The sequence below is a fragment of the Dipodomys spectabilis genome, unplaced genomic scaffold (assembly GCF_019054845.1).
Source record: "Dipodomys spectabilis isolate Male_0828 unplaced genomic scaffold, ASM1905484v1 ptg000494l, whole genome shotgun sequence".
Lineage (NCBI taxonomy): Eukaryota > Metazoa > Chordata > Mammalia > Rodentia > Heteromyidae > Dipodomys > Dipodomys spectabilis.
This window is the reverse complement of record NW_024871171.1, coordinates 984973-1008844: the sequence shown is the minus strand read 5'-3', so window position 1 is coordinate 1008844 and position 23872 is coordinate 984973. Positions and strand designations below refer to the sequence as shown.

Here is a 23872-nt window from a genome sequence, read left to right as displayed (position 1 = left end):
GGCACAGCAGGCTTGAGGTTCACCTTCTTGGGTCTTGATTTGTTGGTTCCTCCTTGTGAGTTCCCAATGCAGCCATTGAAGCCCAGGTGGTTTGCCAACCATGTGATAGACCAGTGTCTCCACAGTCTCAATGCCAGGAGGTTGGTGGATGGTCACTATGGGTGTGGATGTCACTGCACTGTGTGGATGGTCAGTGTTGGTGTGTGTGGATGGTCAGTGTTGGGTGTGTGGATGGTCAGTGTGGGTGTGTGGATGGTCAGTGTTGGTGTGTGGATGGTCAGTGTTGGGGTATGGATGGTCAGTGTTGGTGTGTGTGGATTGTCAGTGTTGGGGTATGGATGGTCAGTGTTGTGTGTGGATGGTCAGTGTTGGGGTATGGATGGTCAGTGTTGGTGTGTGTGGATTGTCAGTGTTGGGGTATGGATGGTCAGTGTTGTGTGTGGATGGTCAGTGTTGGGGTATGGATGGTCAGTGTTGGTGTGTGTGGATTGTCAGTGTTGTGTGTGGATGGTCAGTGTTGTGTGTGGATGGTCAGTGTTGGTGTGTGTGGATGGTCAGTGTTGGTGTGTGTGGATGGTCAGTGTTGGTGTGTGTGGATAGTCAGTGTTGGTGTGTGTGGATGGTCAGTGTTGGTGTGTGTGGATTGTCAGTGTTGTGTGTGGATGGTTAGTGTTGTGTGTGGATGGTCAGTGTTGGTGTGTGGATGGTCAGTGTTGGTGTGTGGATGGTCAGTGTTGGTGTGTGTGGATGATCAGTGTGGGTGTGTGGATGGTCAGTGTTGGTGTGTGTGAATGGTCAGTGTTGGGTGTGTGGATGGTCAGTGTGGGTGTGTGGATGGTCAGTGTTGGGTGTGTGGATGGTCAGTGTTGGGTGTGTGGATGGTCAGTGTTGGGTGTGTGGATGGTCAGTGTTGGGTGTGTGGATGGTCAGTGTTGGGTGTGTGTGGATGGTCAGTGTTGGTGTGTGGATGGTCAGTGTTGGTGTGTGTGAATGGTCAGTGTTGGTATGTGTGAATGGTCAGTGTTGGGTGTGTGGATGGTCAGTGTGGGTGTGTGGATGGTCAGTGTTGGTGTGTGGATGGTCAGTGTTGGTGTGTGTGGATGGTCAGTGTTGGTGTGTGTGGATGGTCAGTGTTGGTGTGTGGATGGTCAGTGTGGGTGTGTGGATGGTCAGTGTTGGTGTGTGTGGATGGTCAGTGTTGGGTGTGTGTGGATGGTCAGTGTTGTGTGTGGATGGTCAGTGTTAGGTGTGTGGATGGTCAGTGTTGGTGTGTGTGGTTGGTCAGTGTTGGTGTGTGTGGATAGTCAGTGTTGGTGTGTGTGGATGGTCAGTGTTGGTGTGTGTGGATTGTCAGTGTTGTGTGTGGATGGTTAGTGTTGTGTGTGGATGGTCAGTGTTGGTGTGTGGATGGTCAGTGTTGGTGTGTGTGGATGGTCAGTGTTGGTGTGTGTGGATGGTCAGTGTGGGTGTGTGGATGGTCAGTGTTGGTGTGTATGAATGGTCAGTGTTGGGTGTGTGGATGGTCAGTGTGGGTGTGTGGATGGTCAGTATTGGTGTGTGTGAATGGTCAGTGTTGGGTATGTGGATGGTCAGTGTTGGTGTGTGTGAATGGTCAGTGTTGGGTGTGTGGATGGTCAGTGTTGGGTGTGTGGATGGTCAGTGTGGGTGTGTGGATGGTCAGTGTTGGGTGTGTGGATGGTCAGTGTTGGTGTGTGTGGATGGTCAGTGTTGGTGTGTGTGAATGGTCAGTGTTGGGTGTGTGGATGGTCAGTGTTGGTGTGTGTGAATGGTCAGTGTTGGGTGTGTGGATGGTCAGTGTGGGTGTGTGGATGGTCAGTGTTGGTGTGTGGATGGTCAGTGTTGGTGTGTGTGGATGGTCAGTGTTGGTGTGTGTGGATGGTCAGTGTTGGTGTGTGGATGGTCAGTGTGGGTGTGTGGATGGTCAGTGTTGGTGTGTGTGGATGGTCAGTGTTGGGTGTGTGTGGATGGTCAGTGTTGGGTGTGTGTGGATGGTCAGTGTTGTGTGTGGATGGTCAGTGTTAGGTGTGTGGATGGTCAGTGTTGGTGTGTGTGGATGATCAGTGTTGGTGTGTGGATGGTCAGTGTGGGTGTGTGGATGGTCAGTGTTGGTGTGTGTGGATGGTCAGTGTTGTGTGTGGATGGTCAGTGTTAGGTGTGTGGATGGTCAGTGTTGGTGTGTGTGGATGATCAGTGTTGGTGTGTGGATAGTCAGTGTGGGTGTGTGGATGGTCAGTGTTGGTGTATGGATGGTCAGTGTTGGTGTGTGTGTGGATGGTCAGTGTTGGTGTGTGGATGGTCAGTGTTGGTGTGTGTGGATGGTCAGTGTTGGTGTGTGGATGGTCAGTGTTGGTGTGTGTGAATGGTCAGTTTTGGGTGTGTGGATGGTCAGTGTGTGTGTGTGGATGGTCAGTGTTGGTGTGTGGATGGTCAGTGTTGGTGTGTGGATGGTCAGTGTTGGTGTGTATGGATGGTCAGTGTTGATGTGTGGGTGGTCAGTGTTGGGTGTGTGGTCAGTGTTGGGTGTGTGGTCAGTGTTGGGTGTGTGGATGGTCAGTGTTGGGTGTGTGGTCAGTGTTGGGTGTGTGGTCAGTGTTGGGTGTGTGTGGATGGTCAGTGTTGGTGTGTGGATGGTCAGTGTTGGTGTGTGTGAATGGTCAGTGTTGGTGTGTGGATGGTCAGTGTGGGTGTGTGGATGGTCAGTGTTGGGTGTGTGGATGGTCAGTGTTGGGTGTGTGGATGGTCAGTGTTGGGTGTGTGTGGATGGTCAGTGTTGGTGTGTGGATGGTCAGTGTTGGTGTGTGTGGATGGTCAGTGTGGGTGTGTGGATGGTCAGTGTTGGTGTGTGTGGATGGTCAGTGTGGGTGTGTGGATGGTCACTGATGGCTCCTCAGGCTCTGGATTCTTCCCTACCCCCAGCAGGAGGGGACCTTCCTCTGTCACTGTCCCTCACAAATCCCATCCTTCAGCCCTGAGACATTTGCCCACCAGTCTCTAGTCCTTGCTGCCTCCTGGCCTGGCTGCTTGGCCACAGCCTCCTCCCGATGCTGCCTCCCAGGAGCCCGGGCACTGGGCCTCATCTGGCTGTCCTGTGGGGCAGCACGGGGAGGCGGGCCAGGCGGCCTCCCCCGGGGAGCTCCTGTGTGCATGATGTCGGGTGGGAGGTGGCATCTGGCCCATGCGACCGTTGTCCTGAAGGAGGAGATGGATGGGCAGGCCCCAGGGACCTGGCAGAAAAGCTGGCTTCCAGGAGGGAGAAGGGGTCTGGGCTTCAGGGCAGCTAGAGGCCATTGTGGGGACCCTGGCTGTGGAGGGGCTGGGTCAGGATGGAGGACCTCAGGTGGAGGAGGCTGGGTCAGGATGGAGGACCTCAGGTGGAGGCTGGGTGGGGACGGAGGACTCAGGTGCATGTGGATTCCCGTCTGCGCCTCCCGGCACCGCCTCGGGGTTGGGTATCTTGTACCTTTTTGCCGAGTAGCTCCGTCTCGAGAGTCCTTCAGGAAGGTTGAGGCAGTGACGAAATCTTTCCTCCCACAAATGGGGCTTCTGTGTATAAAGTGATTTCTTTATTGAAGGAGAAAAAATAGAACCGGCTTTGTTCGGAGCCTGGAGCAGCGCAGCCCACCGCCCACCCCCTCCCCCGATTCCCTGGAGCCCTCAGCTCTCCTGGTGTGCCCGAATCAGATGACACCTGCCGCCTTCCCCCGGGACGGGACCACGCCGTCACTCTTCTCCGGGAGCGTCGGGTGCTGCCGTGAGCTCCTGCGAGTCAGCTTCCCCGCAGCAGAGCGGAGTGGCCATGGCAGAAATGGACATGTCTTCTTCTCCCAGCCCGGGGCCCATCATGGCGTTGGCGGGAGACGCCCAGCATTGGCTCCAGGAGCTGGCAGACCTGCAGGCTGCCTCCTCCCCGTGCCCCGTGTCAGCACCACCCCTCAGTGCCCCCAGCTTTCCCCTTCCCCCTCCAGGATGAGGCAGGTGGCTCAGTCTGCAATGCGCTCTCTGATTTGGGTGCACAGGTAGAATTGGAGACCCCGGCTCTGACCAGACCTTCCTTGCTCTGGCTGATGTGGTGTAAGTTCATTTCCCCAGAGTTCTTTAGAGCTTATGGTGGACCTGCGGCAGCTCCACCAAGTGCAAGAATTTCTTCTTGTCAGAGTTAATGGAAAGGCCCGTGTCTTCCTCAGTGTCTCCCAGCTCGCATCTCTATGCAGCAGGAAGAGGCAGAAAGCAGAAGTCTCTTCCCACCCACCCCTCATCAGCCCAACCCTACCCATCCTAGAACACCAGTCCACCCTAGAACATCAGTCTATCCTAGAAGACCAGTCCACCCTAGAACACTGATCTGTTATCCTAGAACATCAATCCACCCTAAAACACCAGTTCATCCCTGAACCCCATCCTGTCCTAGAACATGTCCCAGAATACCAACCCAACCTGGAAAAAATGCCATCCTAGAGCATCAGTCAGTTCTAACACCAGTCCACCCTAGGACTCGAGTCCATCCTAGAACACCAGCCATTCTAGAATGATCGCCTGTCTTAGAACACCAGGCCTTCCTAGAGCACCAGTCCATTCTAGAATACAAATCCATCTTAGAATGGCACAACCTTGCAGCTCATTTACGTAGGAACTGAGTGGTTTTGAATTTTTCCCCTCCGGTGGCACAACAGGAATTTGTAGTGCAGGCCAGAAAACACTGCTCTTCCCGGCACTCGGGGGTCTTTTGAGGTGACGGCTGTCATCATCCCCACGTAGAGATCTTCTGATGCCATTTCTTTCCCCTAGTGGAAGGTGAAGACGAGATTTATCTGCTGCATTATCTTCACATCTCACTAAAATGAAGAGCCCCCCCTCCTCCCGCCTCTTGTGTCTCTGGTGTCTTTGGGATATGGCCACCTGTCAAATGCTGGAGATTTTACACGCTTCAGCCTCTGTGCCTCCATCCTTCCCCCTTTCCTCCCCACTGGACTGCCTTTCTTTTTTCCCTCCCCTCTCTGTTCCTCTCCCCTCCTCTCCCCTCCTCTCCCCTCCTCTCTGTTCCTCTCCCCTCCCCTCCCCTCCTTCCCTTCTATTTTCTTCCTCCTCCTTCCCTTCTCTTCCTCCTCTTTACCTTTCCCTCTTCTCTCCCTTCTTTCCCCCTCAGAGAGAGTCTGTCTGTTTGCTGGGAGTTGCACCCAGTGGAGCTGGAGGTACACCTGACCGAGGCAGACCGTCGCATTTAATTCCTTAGGCAGCAGAGGCTAACATGGTTGCTTGGGTTTCTTGGTGGGAACCTAATCTCATTGATTGCCCCTAGTATTTTATAGGCTTTTGTAGCTGGGACAATTTAAATAAGATCTTGAAAAACGAATGGAGGAGCCATTTCACCTACTTAGCTTGTTCAGTAACAGCCGATCGATACAGGGCATTATTGTCTATGGAAACCTTGTAGATCTCGCTGTGTGATGGATGGCCTTTATAGATTGCCAGAGAGAACACGCTCAGGAACGTTCAGTTTCCTGGGTGTGTGTGTATGTCTTAAATGTAGGAGACCTACGTCCAGGCCAATTTGATGCCTGCATCACAAACAACAACCTTGTCTGTGTTTCGCCTCCGATTTTCTTTTCCTGCTGAGACAATGGAGCGAGGCAAGTCTGAGCCCTTAGTTCTTACAGTTGGTAGGTGGTGAGTGGAGAGCCTTCTTTCATTGCGGACCCAAAGCCTGCCACTGCAGTACTTCCCACGCGGCCGGTGCCCTCCCCGCCCCGCTGCCCCTCGGAGCCATGGTGCCTCTGTTCGGCCTCTCCCTGTCCCCGGGCACTGTGGCCCCTCTGCAAGCCCGGGAAAATCTGGAATCCAGAATTTTCCAGGAGTTTAAAGGAGAGGTCGAGTGCTCACAGACAACTCCGGGAAAGCCGTATTTCAGACGCAAAGTGCGTTTTCCTCCATGTGAGGTGCATTCCCGTCGCCGGCACAGCCACGTTTATTTCTGAGGATGGGAGCAGCATTGGAGGAAAACGGTCTTCCCGTGACACAGAAGGGAGGGTGGCAGGGGAGGAGGGTGAGGGGGGAGGAGGATGGCGGGGAGGAGGTGGATGGGGGAAGGAGGGGGGAGGGGGAGGAGGATGGGGGAGAAGGGTGGGAGGAGGAGGGGGCGAGGGGAGGAGGATGGGGGGAGGAGGGGGAGGGGGGAGGAGGATGTGGGAAGGAAGGTGGGAGGAGGATGGTGGGGGGAGGAGGATGGCAGGGGGAGGTGGATGGGGGGAAGAGGGGGGAGGGGGGAGGAGGGGGGAGGGGGAGGAGGATGGCGGGGGGAGGAGGATGGCGGGGGGAGGAGGATGGCGGGGGGAGGAGGATGGCGGGGGGAGGAGGATGGCGGGGGGGAGGTGGATGGGGGGAGGAGGATGGGGGGAGGAGGGGCGGGGAGGAGTGGGCGGGGGGAGGAGGATGGGGGGAGGAGGGGGCGGGGAGGAGGGGGGAGGGGGGAGGAGGATGGGGGGAGGAGGGTGGCGGGGGGAGGAGGATGGGGGGAGGAGGATGGCAGGGGGAGGTGGATGGGGGAGGAGGATGGCAGGGGGAGGTGGATGGGGGGAGGAGGGGGGAGGGGGAGGAGGATGGGGGGAGGAGGGTGGGGGGAGGAGGATGGCAGGGGGAGGTGGATGGGGGAGGAGGATGGCAGGGGGAGGTGGATGGGGGGAGGAGGGGGGAGGGGGAGGAGGATGGGGGGAGGAGGTTGGGGGGAGGAGGATGGCGGGGGGGAGGTGGATGGGGGGAGGAGGATGGCGGAGGAGGATGGGGGGGAGGAGGGTGGCGGGGGGGAGGAGGGGGGAGGGGGGGAGGATGGGGGAGGAGGATGGCGGGGGGAGGAGAATGGCCCCTTCTGTGGAAACACCGCCGTTCGACAGATTGTGTGTGAGGCAAGGGAAAACTCCGAGGCGAGGCAGAGCAGGCATCCCAGGGAGGGGAGGCACGCGCACACACATGGCTGGGGGGAGGGGAGGGGAGGGGAGGGGAGGGGAGGGGAGGGGAGGGGAGGGGAGGGGAGGGGTGGCCCCTCCCTCAGCGGCCAGATCTGCAGGGGAGCAGGGGATGGCCACTGCCCCTTGCTTCCCCTTCTCCACCCGGCACCTGCTTCAAGTCTCAGAAGGATGGTGAAGGATGCGCGTGTGTGCGTGTGCACACTCGTGTGTGTGTGTGTGTGTGTGTGTGTGTGTGTGTGTGTGTAGTGATTCGCGCTGGGCAGCCTGGAAATTAAATTCTAATGAGACAGAGTCGTTCCTAGTCTTAGCTCATAGGCACCAGCCTTTTTCTTTGATCTTTAATGAGTGTGTTCGGCTAATCCCGGGGTCACGGTTGGGGAGGACTTGATTGAGTTTGCGGTTACCAAGTCGATGGAGTATTGTGTGGTGCGTAAGAGTTGACATGAATAGCTGTCCTGAGATAATAGAAGCAATGCCCCGTGGTGCCCTGCGGTGCCCTTAAGAGTCCTGCAGAGCCCTTCAAAGCCCTGTGGCACCCTTTGGAACCCACAGACACCTCTCAGAGCCCCGTGGAGCTCCGTGCAGCCCCGTGACACCCCTCGGAGGCCCGTGACACCCCTCGGAGGCCCGTGACACCCCTCGGAGGCCCGTGACACCCCTCGGAGGCCCGTGGAGCTCCGTGCAGCCCCGTGACACCCCTCGGAGGCCCACGGCTGTTGCACAGTGAAGTTAGCACGCAGTGATGGCTGTAAAGGCCAGGAGAACTCAGTGAGCAGCCGGCCGAGATGCCCTGCAGAGGAGGTGGCCCTCCCCACCCGCAGGTGCTGGCTGACGGGGAGCCAGGAAAGCGGGGGTGCCGGGAACAGTGGGCAGGGCTGGGCTGTGTGTGGCTGCCTCCCTCTCCGTGTCCTCTGATTTGGTTAGGTAGCAGGGCATGAGTCGATGAAGGGTAATTGCCTACCTGGGGTGCTGCCTCGGTCTCCCTGCCCAGCCCCAGTGCTCCCCGCACCTGGTCACAGTGATCTCTGTGCCCGGCAAACAGAAGAGCCGCTTTTGTCTGAGTGGCCTGGGTCTGAGGATGGGTGGGGCGGGCCCTCCTGTCCTCATCAGCCTTCGCCGCGGAGGGGAGTGCCGGGAACCTGGAGGGGCCGGGCCACAGGTGCTCGATTGCCCGCAGGGCCAGCTGTGGTCCACCAGCAGGCCCCGCCCCCCATCGCTTCCTGTGATGCAGTGGACCTGAATCTGAGTCTCCACGGGCAGCATGCTCACGATGGGGGTCCTGCGGTCCACCCTCGAGGGTGGAGAGGCTCTCCTTGTGGAGGGCGGGTCTTTCCGGGCCGCGGAGGTGGTTCTGTGCCTTGGCCCCTGGTCCATCTTAGGCATCTGCCCCCAGTGCTGGCCCTCAGCGTCTCAAAGTAAATCCGTTCCCAGCCCAGCACCATGGAGTCCAGCCACAACCGCCGTCTCTGGCTTCTTTAAAAAGGTCATGCTCCGGGGCCGGGGAGGTAGCTCAGTGGTAGAGCGCTTGCCTTGCATGCATGAGGCCCTGGGTTCAATTCCTCAGCACCACAGAAGCAGAAAAAGCCAGAAGTAGTGCTGTGGCTGAAGTGGTAGAGCACTCACCTTGAGCTGAAGAGCTGAGGGACAGCGCCCAGACCCAGAGTTCAAGTCCCACAACCGACCAAAAAAAAAAAAGATCACGTTCTTGGCCAGGTGCTGGTACTTTGACAACTATAATCCTCACAACTCAAGAGGCCGAGATCTGAGCATCACAGTTTGACTCTGGCCCAGGTGGAAATAGTTGGTGATATTTTTACCTGCATTTAACCGCTGAAAAGCTGGAAGGGAGCTGTGGTTCACGGGATGGGTACTGACAGCTCTGGGTCCCGGAGTTCCAGCCCCAGTGCACACAGACACACAGACACACACACATGCACACACACACACACACAGAGTTCCAACCCCAGTACACACGCACGCACACACACACAGAGTTCCAGCCCCAGTACACACACACACATACCACACAGACACATACCACACAGACACAGACACAGACACACACAGACACAGACACACACACACATACCCACACACACAGACACACATTATTTCTCTCTCTCATACACGCATTCCTTTTGAGACCGGAGTCTCTATAAATCTCTGACAACTCCACCAAAAACTCCTACTACTCGGGTGTCAGTACCAGTGCCAGTCCTCTTTCTCAGTGTTGCCCTGTCCCTTTAATGCGGCCCTTGTGGGACTGAGAGCGTTCAGACAGGGTGAGGCTCTCTGGGTCCCCGAGGGGCTGTGATGGACCCGGGAGCAGCAGCTGGCATCCTGCGAGGCGCAGCGTGGAGCAGGCCTGGTGGCGTGGCCGCCGCGCCCTCCGGAGGGGACAGCTGTTGGTGGTGGCAATTTGGCAATGGATTCCCAGAGTTTTCACATCTTGCAATGTTTTGAAGAAAAGCTTAAATCAAGGTTTTTTTTTAATGTGCAATGTTCTGTTTGATAAATACTGGCATTAGAAGCTAATTATAAATTTAAATGATGTTTGCACAAAGTCAGATAAAGGAGGCTCTGGAGCTGACTGGCGTTGGAGGCCCCGTGTGCGTGGACAGTGGGGAGGACTTCTAGAAAGGACTAAGGGGCTGAGCTCGCCATGACTGGCCTCAGCTTCCTGGACATGACACGGTTGTCCTGGCTGGTCAGGACCAGCACCCCGCCGCCCCCTTCCCCCAGGAAGATGCGAGCCCTGGCTGGGCGAGCCCCTGGGGTTTCATGATGGGAATTCAAGCAGGCCTCGCAGCAGAGGCCTCTCCCTTCCATAGCCAGGAGCCACTCCTGCCCAGCCTGGGCGCGGAGTTCTGAGAGGACGGCGTGCTGAGTGCGAGGAAGGAGCCGTTTCCAGCAGTGCCTGGCGGCCTGCCCACCATCGAGAGTTTCTCCGAATGAGAGAGTAAAATCCACTGCCGTCACCTAAGAGAGAACAGTTAGTAGCATACGAACTAGGACGTAAGACACAAATAATATGGGTGGTAGATTTCTGTTACTGATGATGCTTGAGCAGAAACGGTTCGTTTCTTCCTGTGTGCAGCGGCCGTGCCCTTCTGAAGCACTGGGCAGGGGCGGGGGGGCTCCCCGGAGACCTCCTCTCCCTCACCCCCTACCTTCCCCAGCCATGGACTTCTAGTTTTTCACATTTTTTTTTTGCATACTCCATAAATGAGTTGCCCAGGAGACGCACAGTGGATCTGGCAGGGAGGTGCTGGTGGTCTGGGCACCCTAGGATCTTTCCCAGTTGCTTCCCTGGTTTGGACAGGGTGGCAGCAGTGGCGGAGGTGGCGGCGAGCGGGTTGTACGTTGAGTGGTGGTGGTGGTGGAGAGTGGGGTTGCACGTTGAGTGGTGGTGGTGGTGGTGGTGAGCGGGGTTGTAAGTGGGGCAGTGGTGGTGGTGGTGGTGGAGAGCGTGGTTGTACGTGGAGCGGTGGTAGTGGTGGTGGAGAGCGTGGTTGTACCTGGAGTGGTGGTGGTGGAGAGCGGGGTTGTATGTGGTGTGGTGGTGGTGGTGGTGGAGAGCGTGGTTGTACGTGGAACGGTGGTAGTGGTGGTGGAGAGCGTGGTTGTACGTGGAGCGGTGGTGGTGGTGGAGGAGGGCGGGGTTGTATGTGGAGTGGTGGTGGTGGTGGTGGAGAGCGGGGTTGTACGTGGAGCGGTGGTGGTGGAGAGTGGGGTTGTACGTTGAGTGGTGGTGGTGGTGGTGGTTGTACGTGGAGCGGTGGCAGTGGTGGTGGAGAGCGGGGTTGTAAGTGGGGCGGTGGTGGTGGTGGTGGAGAGCGTGGTTGTACGTGGAGCGGTGGTGGTGGTGGAGAGCGGGGTTGTAAGTGGGGCGGTGGTGGTGGTGGTGGAGAGCGGGGTTGTATGTGGAGTGGTGGTGGTGGTGGAGAGCGGGGTTGTACATGGAGCGGTGGTGGTGGAGAGCGGGGTTGTATGTTGAGTGGTGGTGGTGAGCGGGGTTGTACGTGGAGTGGCGGTGGTGGTGGTGGTGGAGAGCGGGGTTGTACGTTGAGTGGTGGTGGTGAGCGTGGTTGTACGTGGAGTGGCGGTGGTGGTGGTGGTGGTGAGCGGGGTTGTACGTGGAGTGGCGGTGGTGGTGGTGGTGGAGAGCGGGGTTGTAACTGGAGCAGTGGCCCGCTGCACGCGCACAGCCTCTCCTTGCTCCCGCTCTGTGGGCTCGGGTCCGTAACTCCGTGTTTTCATCCGCACACAATATTCACAAGGCTTCTGAGGTGGCCGTTTCACACGCTCTTCTGGATCCCTCACTGGATCGTATGTTGCCACCTGTGGGCCGGGGCCGAAGGTGGTGGCCTGGGAAGTGGGTGGGGGCCAAGACCCAAGTTCAGGTCCATCCGCGGTCCACAAGAGGTCTCTGTGTCCGGTGGTGCATCCGCTTCACTGTTCTTATTTTCTTCTACTCAGCCTCTATCTTCCAGTCACAATTGTACTGCCCTAAGGAAAGATCTAGAAGGGAGCAAAGGGGACTATCTAGGCTGTGGGGCCCCAGCTCCATTTCAGACTCTTCTGGGAACCTGCAAGCGTTGATGTGAGGCCGGTGGCTGTGGCGGTGGCCCTGGCTATCGATTTCAGCTGCAGGCCTGAGGCTGGATGAGGCTCCATGGTCACACTGGGCAGCAGTGGCACAGGGGGAGGGGACCCTGTCCTCAGGCAGGGGTTCAGCTCGGGGAGGGACTTTGCTGGACATGGCGTGTGTTGATCCAGCTGCCAGTGAGCGGTGGACGTGTTCTCTGCCGGCCGGGCTGCAGGCTGCACAGCTGGCTGTTCCCGGTGACCTGCTGCTTAGACACCAACGTTCCTCACTCACGGGGTCAGGGCCCGAGGCCCAGCCACCTCCTGTGGGTCAGTCTGACGCTGAGTGCTGGAGGGGACACTCCGGCCCTCTGCTGGCTCATGGAGACTCCCTTTGCTGGGTAAGGTACCGGGTTGTTGGTGATAAAGAATTTGAATGGCAAACACCAGTCATCAAGTAATTTTGTGGGAGGAGGCGAGAAGACGCCTCAAGGAAACCCTGCTTTAGGGAGACTGGCGTCAGCTTAGAACCGGGTATTTCCTGTGTCAGGGTAAAATAAACTTGTCAGGGAGCAGCCTGGCGCCCCCTGTGAGGTCCGCGTCCTCGGTGGGCGCCGTTTCCACCTGTGGAGGAATCTCCACAGGACGGAGCCCTGGGAAGCAGACGGTTGCCGTGACAGGCGCATTTAGATGCAGCTGAGTGCTGTTTGTTTTCAGAACTGGATCTTGTCAGGTGCACGGCTGCAGGCAAGCCCCAAGAAGCAAAGAAGGCCCACAAGCTGTGCAGGCAAGGGGCTGCAGACCCCTTGAGCTCCTCACTGACCCCTGCGCTCCACACCGCTTTGGAGGGGCCCTGGCAGGCTGCAGAAGACACGGGTGGGCAGGATGGACACTGGACGTGTCCATGTGGGCTGGAGAGGAAGCAGGTAGACAAGCCAGGTACTGGACATGTCCACTTGGGCTGGAGACCCAGGTGGACAGGATGGACACTGGGCGTAACCATGTGGGCTGGAGAGGAAGCAGGTAGACAGGCTGGGTACTGGACGTGTCCATGTGGGCTATAGACCCAGGTGGACAGGATGGACACTGGACATGTCCACTTGGGTTGGAGACCCAGGTGGACAGGATGGACACTGGACGTGACCGTGTGGGCTGGAGACCCGGGTGGACAGGATGGACACTGGACATGTCCACTTGGGCTGGAGACCCAGGTGGACAGGATGGACACTGGACGTGACCGTGTGGGCTGGAGACCCGGGTGGACAGGATGGACACTGGCTGCAGTTGCTTGGCCTACAAAGGCAGCTCTGCTGCAGCACAACTTCCATTTGAAAAACTCAATAACGTGCTTCTTTCTTTAGGTTATGTAATTTCCCTGCCTGTGTTTTTCTCATAGAGTATAAGGCAAACTGTGAAAATAACATGTTGATTCTCCCACTCTGACCCGGGAGGGGGGGGATATGTTCAGGAAAGAAAATAGAAAACAATATTTTTTGGTTTATTGACAACAATGTACTTTTCCTTATGTGATCCCGAGTGTTTCTCTTTGTTTGTGAATATCTTCCTCCCCCAAAGCAAAGTAGAAGCAGAGGTGCTCATTTCAAGCAATAAAGCACGTGTTCTAGATGCATTCAAAGGCAACATGTCTTTAGTGGACGTGGAGTGGCGTTAGGGGAAACCGAGGCAGTGTCTGCAGCCTCGCACTGAGCTCTGGGCACCCTGAGTGTGTAGGTTCTTCCTCAGTGGCACCGGGGACTCCCTCTCTCCTGCTCCAGCCTGCCAGATAATGGTGCCAGCCGGGTGCCTACCCTCTCCCGCAAAGAATACATATGCACGCATGCCTGATGTCCTACACATAATATATATGCAGATATGCAATATGCACACGGCCCATATACACTATATGATACGTGTACCTTCTGTAGACAGATACCTGCCACTTGGATGTCCCATCAAATGGCTTCATGCAGATAGGAGGTGTTGCGTGAAGGTTTGCATCCTGGGCGCAAACCCAGGGCCGCGGGTTAGGGGCAGATGCTTGGCTGTCCGCTCTCTGGGTCAGGCCCGGGCATTACTAACCCCGGCCTCCGTTCCTCCCCACAGTGGCTGAGAGCCGAGGCATCCTGGAGAGCATCCAGCGGTTCTCCCTGCTGCCCACCTACCTGCCGGTGACCTACCGCATCCACCGCACCGACGTCTCCTTCTTCCTGAAGGAGGCCAACCAGGACGTGATGCGCAACTCCAGCCTGCAGTCCCGCGTGGAGTCCTTCCTTATCTACAAGTCCGGGAGCCTGCCGCTCCTCAACGCCAGCTACGGGCCCTTCTCCGTGGAGCAGGGGCTGCCTCCCGACCTCCTGCTGCTGGCCAGCCCCTTCAGACTCGCCAATGCCTTTCCTCTCAACTGGAAGCTGCGGGTGCACGCACTGCAGGAGAAGATCTACTCGGCCCGGCCCCTCGTGCAGGTCCTCTTCCACGTGGCGGGCCGGGCCTGGACGGACGGCCGGGCCTCCGAGGAGCCGCTGCCCTGCCTGCGCATCTTTGCCTTCCGGGAGACGCGGGAGGTGCGGGGCGGCTGCCGGCTGCAGGGTGCGCTGGGGCTGTGTGTGGCCCAGCTGGAGCTGCCGCCGGGCTGGTTCAGCATCCCGCCGGTGGCGGCCGGGCGCAGGCGGCCCGTGGAGCCGCAGGACGGGGCCCGCGTGGAGCTCTACTACGCGGTGCAGGCTGGGGAGGGGCGCGGGGACTGCACCGGGGCCGCCCCGAGGACGGGCGGCGGGCTCCGCATGGGCCACAGCGACGTGGACGAGTCGGCCCCTCCCCTGCACAGGATCGGCAGCGTCTTCCTTTACCAGAGCCCCGGCCGCCCAGCCCAGAGTGAGCTGTGGCTGGACAGCAACGTGGCCATCCGCTACACCCCCGGGGCCGCGAGGCCGGGAGCTGTGCTGACCTTCCCCGTCTCCATCTCCAGAAACTGCACGGAGGACCGCTTCACCCTCAGGTAAGCCGTCTCCTGGTCTTGCTGTGGCTGGCCGGCGGAGGCGGCCTGCCGGCTGCAGGAGCTGGGCCAGCCCTTCATCTCTGCTGTGCTGGCCCGGAGTGAAGTTGCTTGCCAGGGTGTAGGGGGCGGTGGTGGACATGTTCTTTTTGGTAGCCTGCACCGAGCGGGCCGGTGTGGGCTTAGCAGCCGGGTCAGGAATGCCCGCGTCTGCAAACGAGACGGCAGCCCTTGCCAGCCAGAGCCGAGAATATGTTTCTGCCAACGCAACTTCTATTCCCAACACGCGGGTTCTGTGTATAATGTGGTACCAACCTCAACGTTATCATCTTGCTTCTCCCTGGAAATAGAACTGGGTGTTCAAAAAAGAAAAGAGCATAATGAGTGAGGGACACGGTAGAGGTTCTGGGGTGTCTTATGTAAGGACTCGGTGAAGGGGAACCATTTAAAATGAGCGTTGCATGCTTCCAGAGATGCTTTCTGTATGTCTGTTTGGCACACACGGCACGGGCAGAGCTGATCACATTTTTATTACATAGTGGCGTGTCATTTTAGACAGAGCTAAGTTTGCTTAGAACCACTACTGAATGTGAGCATCGTGGGTTGGTGGAGCGTGTCCTGACACTGCTACAGATTGGAGAACCTGCTCCTTGCTCCGGGCGCAGGAAACTGTGTACTTTGATGATCCTGACAAGTGGTTATGAGGCTTTGAGAGCGTGTGTGTGCACGCATGTGCATGCGACCATGTGTGTGCACGCGTGTGCATGCGACCATGTGCGGGCGGGGGTAGTCACGCGGGAGATGTGCAGACCTGGCCTCCCTCCTCCCTTCTCCTCCGTTTGGATAGAGTACCCAGATTAGTGACTCAGCTTGTGACTTTTCACTCTCAAATTTGGGACTTTTACTGATTGGAGAGTCACCATTTCCTCCCTCGGGTTTCATCTGTATGAGAAGGGAAGGCTGAGAGACCCTGGGAAGCCTGGGAAGTGAAATCTTTGCTGGCCACTCTGGACCACGTCTCTCTTTCTTGCCATCGTTTTCTTGGGTCTTCACAGATGGCCCCTGGAGGGAGCGTTGCAGGGACAGGCTCAGGTGTGCCTCGGCCCGGAGCTGGCTGAGGTGTTGAGTCCATCAGATCGCTCCTTAGGGTCTGCTTGAAGGCAGCATGGACTCTATGGTCGGTCGTGTATTAAGGAAGAAGGAGAAAGCCCAGGCGCGAGGCTGCAGCGGGGGTGCCGTCAGCCAGGCCCGGCTGCAGCCTGGCAGGCCGGAGGCTCTCCTCCCCCTCCCCGGCGGTGGCCGCATGTCTGTAGCTGCGCCCGCCTCCTCCCAGCTCTGATCATACGCAGGGCTGGCTGCGGAACAGACAGTTACGGCACGCAAAGGCTTTTTCCCAGCCAGGGAAGATATTCAGGGGACTGGAACTAAACTGGACTGCGTAGTGATGACAAGAAATAAACTGCCTTAGAACACAGAGACTTGTGGAAGTTTTGTGCAGAAAGGAAAAGGGAATTCTGAGATGCTTGTTTCCATAGGCTTCCTGAGGTTCTTTGCACTTCCAGGACAAGTTACGCGTGGGTCGCTGTTTTTCTTCTAGCCAGCGTGGGGAGGGGTGGGTGCCTACGTTTCTGGTGCGGTTTCCTCTTCCTAAAGGGCTGGGCCCGTCTCCTGCATCCAGTCTGTGCTTGGTCCGTGACTGTCAGCTCCTCAGACATCCCTGGCCTCCATCTGTAGACGCATCACTACTGAGACTGCGTTCTCTGTGTATTGCTGCATATCTCTATGCAGCGCTTGCGTTTGATATCCGTGACCATCTTTCCCGCTCACTGGTGGAAATGGCCCGATATGCCCCTTTCTGGGGTCCAGTGCCCAGCGCTGTGCTCTGGGCAGCCTGACCCAGCCCTGGTCACCCTCAAAATGAGTAGTGAGGGCACCTCTGCTTCAGACGCAATGCTGCTACCTCAGAGCACGCTCGCGGGAGATCGCATCCACCCGTGGCCGTGCTGACGCGCGGTGGCTAAGCTTAAGGTGACCCTTCCGCAGGTTTCCCTTTTTTTTCTGGCCACAGCTGTTTTCCTGCAGACGGTGGCCATCCATGACTGGTTGCCAAGTGCTTTTAAAATGAGAGAAGGCAAATGGGCCGTCACATTTCCCATTAATGCAGCCAGGAAGGCCATCTTCCAAAACAGTGACCTTCAGCACACATTCCAACGGCGGAAGTGGGCCGCTGGTGGCCGGAGGGCAGCTTCGCAGCTTTGTTTCCTGGTTGACGGCCAGGCCCAGCGAGTCACACATCCATTCAGTGAGGGCCTCTCGGGCTGTGTGTGGAGGCCGCGGGGGGCATCATTTTGCGTGGAGGTGGGCCTGGGGCCGGGCAGTGAGTGAGCAGGTGGGCGTTCTGGGAGAGTGTCATCCAGGTGCTGATCTGAGGGTGGAAATTGCCAGCCGTGTATCCTGACAGGTTTAGCTGTGTGGCTGAGCCAGAGTCCCGGGCTGGCACCATTGCAGGCTGGCACCCGCCAAGAGCTGGCACCCCGTCTTTACGTTTCCCTTATTGCAGATATCTTTTAAATCTACCCTTAAAATAGAGCGGGTGGCTTGCCCCTGTAACCCTGTTCCGGAGGCTGAGATCTGAGAATTGTGGTTCCGAGCAAACTGGGCAGACAAAAACCAAGAGATTCTTATCCTTAATTAGCCAGCAAAGCCTGGAAGCTCAGGTGTGGCCCAATCAGTAGAGAGCCAGGCACAAGTAGAAATAGCCAATCAACAGCTCCTGGTCCCGAGTTCAGACCCCAATACTGACACAAAGCAGAAACAGAAGATGAAAAACTGGATTTCTACCGTCACCAGAAATCCCCGGGAGCAGCGGCGCTGGCTTCTGGTTCTGACTGGGAGGTTGCCGGGTGTGAGGCTTTCCATCAGCGTGGGAGAGAGGCTGGGGCCGGGCTCCTGAGCCCCACAGGCTTGCTGCTCATCGACGCTCCTAAGGCGCATTGCATACGAGTCTTGAACCCGTAAACCTTGGGTTTGCCAACATGTGAGGGTAGTTATTGCCTGAAGGTCCATTTCTGCTGAAAGGATTGTGACCTGAGTGGACCTCAGGCCTCCCTTCCCTTTCACCTCCCCCTCCCTCCTTCCCCCTCCCACCCTTCCTTCCTAACCAGAGCACCTACCTGGCTCTGGATGGGCTCCTGGCTCGCAGCCTGGCCCTGTTCTAGGGCCGAGGATGGAACCAGGGCAATGCAGGGGCTCCGGGACGCTGGCCGGGGGATGAGGCCGCTATCCTGCGGTCAGAACCCAGAGCTGGCCTGTTCTGAGCAGAGGCTCCTGGAGAACGAAGCCAGGGATCCGAGAGCCAGCCCCGACCCCAAGCCTTGGGGGAACTCCAGGCAAGCTTCATGGTCTCTCTGTGTCGTAATTCCTTCATCTGAGAACATGGCCAGGCCATGTTGAACTTCCCGGTCTGTTGGGGCGCTGTTCACACCCCTCCCCCTGGAGTCCTCAGAGACACCTTGTGAAATGCATCCACCACCAGGCTGGGAGCGTTATCCAATCTGATTCTCATTCTATAGTTTCTCGTTTGTTACATTTGCGTGAAAATGTCCCTCCCAGAAAACACTCCCTGCTGAATCTCCCCGTTGTCTGATGAATTATTCATGGTAGTCAGATCCGGTGTTAACACAGGCGTGAGCTGAGCTGTCCCAGGTCCCCTGGGTGCAGCGTTGGTGACCTGTCACGGGTATCTTGACTGGCATCTCCAAGAGAGTACACTCAGCTCTGGACATCCTGAGAGTGTGTTTGTTACTCACAGGCCGTGAGCCAGAATCTGCATGACAAGAGGAGCCTGAAGCAGGCAAGGGAGAGCGGCCTCCGAGGAGCATCCTCTTTAGCCTGCAGACATCCCTTCGATCTGAGCTGCCCAATTCAGGACTGAGCGCCTGTGTGGTAGCAGCACAGCCCTCCTGGCTGGAGCTCCCGTCCCTGCAGGCAGGGCCGCGATCCTGCACCGCCACAGCTGGATTTTCCGCTTGGTTTCAGATGGGATGGAGCTATAATAGTGTCCTGGAGACATGTTCGGTTTGCACTTGGAAAATGTTCATGATATAACACAGCTCAGTAAGCCACAAAATGAGCTGCAATGAGACATTTGCACTGTTAAAATCTGAAAGTAGAATAATGCTTCCTTAAGACGCAGGCCGCAGACTCGTTTCATTGTACCGGGGAGAGTGTCTTTGAGCCGAGGCTGGGGCGCTCCTCTGGAGGTAGGGGCAGCAGCACCAGGCTCGGCCTCCGCCGTTCTGGCACAGGGAGCAGGCGGCGGTGAAGGCACACCTGCACGAATTGCTTCCCCCATTCACTCATTTCCTCACTTGCCATCCATTCTCTTACTGGTTCATCTGTTTCTCCATTCACTCAGTCATTCCTTCCCTGGCTCATTCATTCATTCAGCATCCACCTAGAGCCTTACATAGTTCAACTATTGTCCCTGGAGACACTGGGCTGTGCCAAACAGGGTGGTCTGTCCTGAGGGCTCTGCTGGCTGGCGGGAGGGAAGGGTGGAGGGGCACCCGAGAGAGGACCAGAGGCCCCGGGGGCTGGGAGGCTGGGTGTGGAAGGTGTCGGGCAGAGCAGGGTCCCCGGCCGGGAGATTACACGGCCCTGCCGGTTGTGAGGAGGAACGCCGCACCACATCTCCACTGGCATCTCCGTGAGGCTTTCCCCAGAAGAGCGTCGCGCTGTGATTCTCAGGGCTCACGCAAGGACCACATGGAACAGAGCAGGCAACTGCGAGCTGTCTTCTGAAAAAGAGAGCTCACCAGGGAGAGGGGGCCGGAGCCGGTGGAGAACAGGTGGAAGGAGGGAAGTGGGGGCCGGAGCGGGAAAGAAGGAAGGATGGGGAAAACCAAGAGGGAGGGAAGAAGAGGAGACAGAGGGGAAAAGCGAGGACTGTGCGATGTTCCCTGAGGAATAGGTCTTCAGGCCATCTTAAAGGTGGACAGGGTGGTGGAGGCCCTGGGCGGCTGGACGTGAGGAGCAGGGGCTGCCCCAGTTTGACCCAGCTTTGGAGGCGTTGCTTATAAGTGTGTGTGTGCATGTGTGTGCGTGTGTGTAGTGTGTGCGTGCGTGCGCGTGCATGTACTCATCCCTCTGCAAGGGTGGATCCTTTGAGGAGTCTCAGTTGTAGAGTTTGTTTGGAATTTAAACCCTGTAAGAAGGAAATGGTATGCAAAGCCCAGAAGGAAACATCCCTTACACAATTTGGCTTTAGCTCACCAAAGCAGCCAAAGTTTCATACATAAGAAAATTGCAAAGCAGAAATTAGTGACTTAAAATTGTTTATTTTTTACAATCTCTTAGGCACTAATAAACTATAAAGCAGATTTTAAAGTAGGCAAATCCTCTCATTGACTCTAATGTGTGAGCTCAGAGAATTCTAAGAAGGCAGAGTGATACTGCTCTTTCCCACAATGCACAAAATGCTTTCACATAAAATTTTAAATAACGTATTCAAACTCAGACATGCCAGGCTTTTCTTTTCCTTGTCTCTGACATTTTAATTTCGACAGGAAATGATTGATCACAAGGGTAGTTTAGTGGAGTCCAAGGAGAGAGAGCGAAAAAGCATCAGGATCAGTTTCAGGATCTGGGTGGAATTTCAGCTCTGCAGATGAGTGGCGTAGATTTGGAGCCTTCAAAAAGTGGCATCGCCCTGGGGGATTTTTAAGCACCTACTAGGCGCTGTACCCGCTATTGAGCCCGTGTAAGAGAGTAGCTACTGTTGGAACTCCTTGTTTTCTGAAGATGCTGATGCTCTGGGTGGGGGGAAGGGGGGAGAAAGAGAGAGAGAGAGTGCTTCTGTGTTTTCAATATCTTTCTGTCCACGTGTGTGGCATCCGGTTCTCAGAAGTCGCTGGTGGAGACACTTGGGGCTGACTGTTCTTAAGTTGGGGGCAGGGCTTCCAGAGTCCCCGTGGTCGCTTCTCCCTGTGCAGCGTAGGCGAGAGGTTCTTTGGCGATAAGAAAATGGAGCAATACGAGAGAAGGCTGCCGGGCGCAGGCCGGCGCGGGAGATGGATGGTGCGCGTGGTGCACCCCGACAGCACAGGGCCCGTTCGTTTGCGGGGTCCTCCCGCCATTCATCATCCTTCTGCCAGGCGTGCGAGCTGTTGCTCAGAGGCACGTAAAGTCCCACAGAGCTGGTTAAGGGAGTCCTCTTGGAGACAGCGCAGGTGCGAGTGGCCAGTCGCCTGGCTTCAAGGTCATTCATGCAGAGGGCGAATATGACCCGCGCGGCCCCCGTTCGCTCATCCACTCTGCTCAGGAGGCTGCCTGCGCCCCAGCGGCACATCCTTAAGGTCTATCAAGTTTCCCGTCCGCCGCGCTGTTGGCTCAGCGTTCCCCACACGCTTTCCGTGTTGACCTCATTTGGACCAAAGTTAGAGCGTGGAATTACATTGCTTCCAGAATACGAATAGAGAAAAGGTTCTCTGTAAGAACTGGAGATGCGATCCCATTGGGCTGTGAATGTGCCCAAAGCGGGGTGGGGGTCGAGGGGTCTGTCATGCGTAAGCATTGTGATGCTTGGAGAGGCAAAGTCAGACAGGCCAGCGGGAAGAAGTCCGCAGGGCTCGCTTTGTCCCGCACAGCAGGGAGCTGACGCTTGATGGCCGCTTCCTGGGAAAGATGACACCTGTGTTCAAATTAGCATTTTGGGAGAAAATCACTAATGCGTTGCGGGGGGGGGGGGGGAGTGTTGTTGGGCCGAGCTCCATCTTGCCCCGCTGTGGGACCCAAAGAGAAGCAGATGCGTCCCTGTGGGCAGGGGAGACGGCAAGCGTGGTGTGACCCGGACAGGCATAGAGAACTGGAGAGAGAGAGGGGAAGGGAGCGGACAGAGCGCACAGACAGTGACACAGACAGACGGACAGAAGGGGAGAGGAAAATTGGGAAGGCAGGAGTCAGGAAAGGAGAGAGGGAGGCAGGGTGGAGAAGGCAGGCGGGGGCGGTGGCTTCCCGGAGCTCTCATGGAGAGGAGCTTGGACTTCACGCGTGGCCAGCGGGAGGTGGCGGACAGACCCGCGGCAGCCTCGTGCCGGTCTGTCTCTGAGAACCTCTGTTCTGCGGTTGCCTCATTCATCCTGCGTCTCCTGTGTGTCCGGCATGTGCTTCCCTGGTTAGATCGCAGGCCTCGCATCTACCGTGAATCCTCCAAGGCTAGAACAAGACCAGCGCCCGGCAGGTGCTCCACGGGGGAGAGGTGCCGGTGTCGCCTCCTCCTTGTTGAGATGTCTCAGCACCAGTAGCTGAGGGCTCGCTGGCGCCAGGCCCTCCCGCCTCCCCCAGGCCCCTCGGCCCTCAGGTACGTAGTTTATGCACAATGTAAATCGCACAATCAATTCCTTTCTGATCCACGTTTCCCAAAGAAAGAGTGTGAGTCACTGCACACCCACGGCGACAGGCCCACGGGTCACAATAGCCACGCGGGAGAGCCCCCAGACGCCCATCCGTGGACAGATGCACAGAGAAAGTGCGGCGCACACACATAATGGTGCATATTCAGCCATAAAGAATGAAATCATGCCATTTGCAGGAAAACGGGTAGCGCTGGAAGATTTTCATGTTGACCAAAACAAGCTAGACTCAGAAAGGCCAACATTTGTCACGCGTTTTCTCTCTTAAGTGGAAGCTGGACCTAAGGAGTAGAAGTGAAGGAGAGCAAGGGCACGTGGGTACAGAGGAGGCCTCTGGGGTGGAGGAGGACGGACGTGGGGGGGGGGGATACCACGTCTACTGTGTGTGAAATGAGAGGGGTTTTCTGATAGAAGAGGGTGAGGGACTTGGCTTCTGGGGTGTGGAGCATCCCGCTGGGGTGCGGGGGGTGGGGGTCCCTTCATTCTGCAGGTCTGACCTCTTGTGCCGGCTTGTCATCCCCAGAGGCGGCCGGGCCCCGGGCGCAGTGACTCCGACATACCGGCCTCTGCGCCGCTTCCCCCATCTTTCCCCGCTCTGCCGTCTTCTGCGTCTGAGGCGAGCAATCGGGCCGCCGGCTTCGGATCTGCCGTGGGGAGCGCTGCCGCTGCTGTCCTCACAACCCGCTCAGGTCTCACTGTGTGTGCCGCGTGCCCAGTTCCGTGAGCCTCACTGTGTGTGCCGCGTGCCCAGTTCCGTGAGCCTCACTGTGTGTGCCGCGTGCCCAGTTCCGTGAGCCTCAGTGTGTGTGCCGCGTGCCCAGTTCCGTGAGCCTCACTGTGTGTGCCGCGTGCCCAGTTCCGTGAGCCTCAGTGTGTGTGCCGCGTGCCCAGTTCCGTGAGCCTCACTGTGTGTGCCGCGTGCCCAGTTCCGTGAGCCTCAGTGTGTGTGCCGCGTGCCCAGTTCCGTGAGCCTCACTGTGTGTGCCGCGTGCCCAGTTCCGTGAGCCTCACTGTGTGTGCCGCGTGCCCAGTTCCGTGAGCCTCAGTGTGTGTGCCGCGTGCCCAGTTCCGTGAGCCTCACTGTGTGTGCCGCGTGCCCAGTTCCGTGAGCCTCACTGTGTGTGCCGCGTGCCCAGTTCCGTGAGCCTCAGTGTGTGTGCCGCGTGCCCAGTTCCGTGAGCCTCAGTGTGTGTGCCGCGTGCCCAGTTCCGTGAGCCTCAGTGTAAGAGCGGACGTTGTCTCAAAGTGCTGTGAAAAAGCTGAGAGTCGTGAGCTTGTAGAGCGCCCTCCGCCGCAGAGGTGGCTCCTGCAGGGAGTTAGCCAATCCCCGTGAGTGGCACACAGATGCACACGAGCCTGCGGAACGCGGACGCTTTCTCCCAGAGCAATCTAACACCTGGTTCCAGCATTACTCCTTAGTTCTGGGACAGTCGGCACCTTCCTCGATTCCATCCCCCGGGGTGTGCGTGATCCCCTTTGCGACATCCGGCTGGGATGACTGAAGGAACAGATAGATTCCTTTGGGGGATGGCTCCAGACGTCTCTGTGCAGGGCGGGCTGTCTCCATGGCTCCCGGTGGCCAGGCAGAAGCATCATGGAGGCAAAGACAGCAGCAGGAAGGGCCAGGGCCCAGAGAGGCCCTTCAAAGGCCTGCCCCAGCTTCCGCCCCCCACGCAAATGGCCTTCCCTCCTCCAGGTGTCTGTCCACATTGTGAATCCATCCATGGCATGACCACGCGTCGGGTCAGAGCCTTCTGAATCTAGTCGTGTCTGGAAGTGGCCTTCGCAGGCACTCGGTAGTATGCATTACTAATCTCCATGGTGCCCCTCAGACAGGCAAGTTGGACCATCTAGCACCGAGACAAGTGTGAGGAGTGCTGCAGCCCAACTCTCCTTCCTGA

The 23872-nt window shown here is 57.5% G+C and overlaps 1 protein-coding gene across 1 annotated transcript in view; it reads left to right on the top strand.

The window, feature by feature from the left end:
- The first annotated feature begins 13209 nt into the window (after positions 1–13209).
- Positions 13210–23872, top strand: part of Tmem132d (transmembrane protein 132D) — a 223887-nt gene continuing 213224 nt past the window's right edge. Inside the window, exons 1-2 of the mRNA XM_042669331.1 lie at positions 13210–13234; positions 13671–14562. Of these exons, the coding sequence (XP_042525265.1) occupies positions 13210–13234; positions 13671–14562 (917 nt within the window). The remainder of the gene's footprint in view (positions 13235–13670; positions 14563–23872) is intronic.